The 3,127-nt window shown below is 53.7% G+C and overlaps 2 protein-coding genes across 2 annotated transcripts in view; one reads left to right on the top strand and one right to left on the bottom strand.

Moving 5' to 3' along the window:
- EAH_00041660 (hypothetical protein) overlaps positions 1-355 on the bottom strand; it is a gene marked incomplete at both ends in the record, with an annotated part of 856 nt that extends 501 nt beyond the window's left edge. The window contains 2 exons of the mRNA XM_013395134.1: positions 92-173; positions 249-355. Of these exons, the coding sequence (XP_013250588.1) occupies positions 92-173; positions 249-355 (189 nt within the window). The remainder of the gene's footprint in view (positions 1-91; positions 174-248) is intronic.
- Positions 356-447: 92 nt separating this feature from the next.
- EAH_00041670 (hypothetical protein) lies at positions 448-2,397 on the top strand (the record flags this gene model as incomplete). Its single annotated transcript, XM_013395135.1, has 3 exons — positions 448-499; positions 638-985; positions 1,190-2,397. 3 exons carry the CDS (start codon positions 448-450, stop codon positions 2,395-2,397), a joined length of 1,608 nt encoding a protein of 535 aa, XP_013250589.1.
- Between the last annotated feature and the right edge of the window lie 730 nt (positions 2,398-3,127).

Below are 3,127 nucleotides of genomic sequence, written 5' to 3' on the forward strand. Positions count from 1 at the left end.
GCAAGGCCTGCACAGTTTCCTCTGCATCCACCTAGGCCACCCGAACAGTCCCCGCGCTCTCAAGGACAACTTCAGCCGCCCACGCAATTACCTCATCAACGTGCTGCTGGACCTTTTCCCCATAAACGACCCGTTCAGGAACCTCAAACTCTTGGGGGGCCTCCACCGTCGTCCTCCCCGCAGCCTGCACAGCTTCCTAAGCATCCACCTAGGCCGCCTGAACAGCCCACCAAGTCAGCTATACCTACCGCTTCCTCCCCAGCGAAGCCTCCACAAGCACGTGAGGGTAAGTTACAGGCCGGCGTCTTTCCTCAAGGCGGTGCGGGAACCCGTTCGAAAGGTGGACAGGCCGCATCTCATGGTGACCAAACTCCTCCGCCTAGAACTTCCAGAGGCGCTCCCCCTCAAGTGCCCCCTCGGCCCAAACGCCCACCGACGACAGGTACCATGCCTACGGGATCTGCTACAGGTCTGACAACACCAGTTCCTAAAGTCCCCGGTAAGCCAAACATCCGCCCAGCACCCAGCAGTTCGCCTCCACAAGAGGGTCATATGGCATCTTCCCACGTTTCTAGAAGCAAATATTCGAAACCTCCTGACCACCCAGCTCCTTTTCCTTATTGTGCCTTTCCTTCAGAGTCGCAGCCCGACGATGCACCTCCGTCCCCCTCCTCACCCATTGCCTCATCTACCCCGACGCATCCGCAGTTCTCATCCCCAGGGCAGGATGCATCACCGCCACCTCGATCAGCCCTGACAGCATCCGGGCCTGCGCAGCCGCCTGCAACTCCGCCTTCTCGTCGGGTAGAATCTTCGCCTTCAGGGACTCCCCCTTCCGTATCTGGTGTTTACCCAGCTTCTCTACCTACAAATTCTAAAGGCCCACCTCCAGAAATCCCCCCTGTCGTGGAAGAGGCACCAACCACAGCTCCCATGCCAACGAAATCTGCTACAGGTCTGCCAACACCACCTTCTGAAGTCCCCGGTAAGCCAAACATCCGCCCAGCACTAAGCAGTTCGCTTCCATAGTAGGGCCATCCCCCTCATACTGTCACCCAGTGTCAGGCTCCATCAACACCTCACTTTTCTGTCTGTAGTCTTGCTATGGAGTCTGTCTATGCCAATCGTCTTTCAGGTCTGTATGGCTTGCCAGCACATGTTTCTGTACTATCAAATTGCTTTGCTGCAGGCGGGAGTCCACCGTCTCCCCCGATGTCAGGACGTTGGAACGACAATCTATTAGAACTGACCTTAACTCTGTCTGGAACTTCGCCGCAAGCGCCTTGCTCAGAGGATAGATTGGAAATTGGCGACCTCTCCCCTGTTCTAGGATCCATGCCACGGACTCTGCCTTGGAAAGTGCTCCTTTCCTCAGCAGACAGTTCAGGTGTGGCAGTTAGTGAGAAGGACGAGCAGCCTCCTGTCCCAGAGAATGTGCTCGATTCCGGCGACGATGGTAATTCAAAAGACGACCATCTGGCAGAGCCGCCCTCGCCTCGTCGAGAGGGCGGGCAGCAACAGCCAGGGGATTCGTCTCCATCAGGGGAGCCGTTTCCACCACCTGGAGGTCAGCCTACACCACCGGGAGAGGACCCCCCCCCACCAGAGCGGCCTCCCTTCCCTAAGAGAGAACCGCATGACAAGAAAGTCTTGAAAACGCAAGAGGAAGCGGAGGCCCTCATAGAACAGCTTAAAATGTTCTTGACGACTGGCGAAAGTGTAGCATCATCGGTCGGATCCGATTGTACGTTGCTGGACAAAGCCGAAGGCCTCTTCAGCGAAGGAATGCGGCTTTCTGCCCAGGCCCAAGTGGTTTTGCCTCTCCCGGGTATAGATAATGGCATCTTGAAGGAACTTCACTCTTTGACCGGTCGATGTGACGAGGTATGTGTAAGCTTGAAATCGAGCTCCACACGGTGGCAACGGAAGCTGAGGGGCTTTACCGGTGTTTTTGAATACTATAGGGGGAAATTAGACGAAGGCATGCAGTCTGCGGGTCCTCCAGGCTGGAGCTTCATGCTCGGTCTAGAAGGGCTGCTGAAGAGTGCAAAAGAGGCGCGTGCGCTGTTGAAGGCCCTGGGTTCCTTGACTGGGCCATTCAAAATGCCCCCCGAACTTCGGGGTATTCATGAAACGCTTGAGGAAACGGTAGATGACGCTGAAAAGCACCTTTCTTTGGCAGCGGGCTCTTGTGCTAGTGCGCACCTACAGGCACTCACTGCGTGCCGGCATGCTGCGCCTGGCGACCCAAAAGCGGATTTCAGCCCAAACAATCCTACTCTACTGGCAGCAGCATCCACCTACACTCAGTTGAAAGCAACAGGTTATCGGGGAGATGCACTTCGAGACCTCGGAAACGCGATCGACGATTGTCTAGGTCTTTCCGGCATTCTCTGACTCACGTCTCGATGTGTTCACAGCATAGGCGAGTTGTGCACTGCGGAAGCTGAGGAAGCTGAGCAGTGCTCAGGGACAACATATCTTCCTTTCTTTCCCCGCTATCACAACCTCATTCTTCCCTTCCAGAAGTGAGCTGAGGTAATCTAAGGGACTGGCTGGTCTTGGCTGATATGTTTCATCGTCTTGAACGAGCCATGTGTACGTGCTCTGCCGAAATTTGTCCTTGGAGGGATGACTCTTCATTTATTTTGCTATACCCAGCTGTTTGGCCTTCTTTACCTAAGGCGGATTATGCATTGACGGTGCCAAAAGGCTGTACTTAGCAGTCCGCCGAATCAAGTTCTCCTCGGTATTTAACCAGTTGCTAGGGTAGGACATCTTGTATTGTTTTGTCGTTGCATTTCGCCCTTGATGGCTGGTGCTGGGGAGAACTGTATAGTGCGAAGTGTTCTTCAGAGCGGCTTGTATATCTCGCCAATGGAGAGCAGGGCAAGACACCCTCACGTTGCCGCCCTTACCCAGCCCCACCCCTTTCCAGCCGAAATCTATTTCGACGCTGTTGCTTTCCAACTACTAGCAGAATTCCATCTAGCTTAGTAGAAGAATATATTTCTAGAAGAGAGCTTTACTCTGCCGAACAAACCCCGATTCTAGAAAGTATATACGTAATATATCTATTATATATCTATTACATCTTACTTTTTATATGTGTAATATTCCACATTCT

Source organism: Eimeria acervulina, genomic scaffold (genome assembly GCF_000499425.1).
Source record: "Eimeria acervulina Houghton genomic scaffold, Eah_scaff530, whole genome shotgun sequence".
In the NCBI taxonomy this organism is placed as follows: domain Eukaryota; phylum Apicomplexa; class Conoidasida; order Eucoccidiorida; family Eimeriidae; genus Eimeria; species Eimeria acervulina.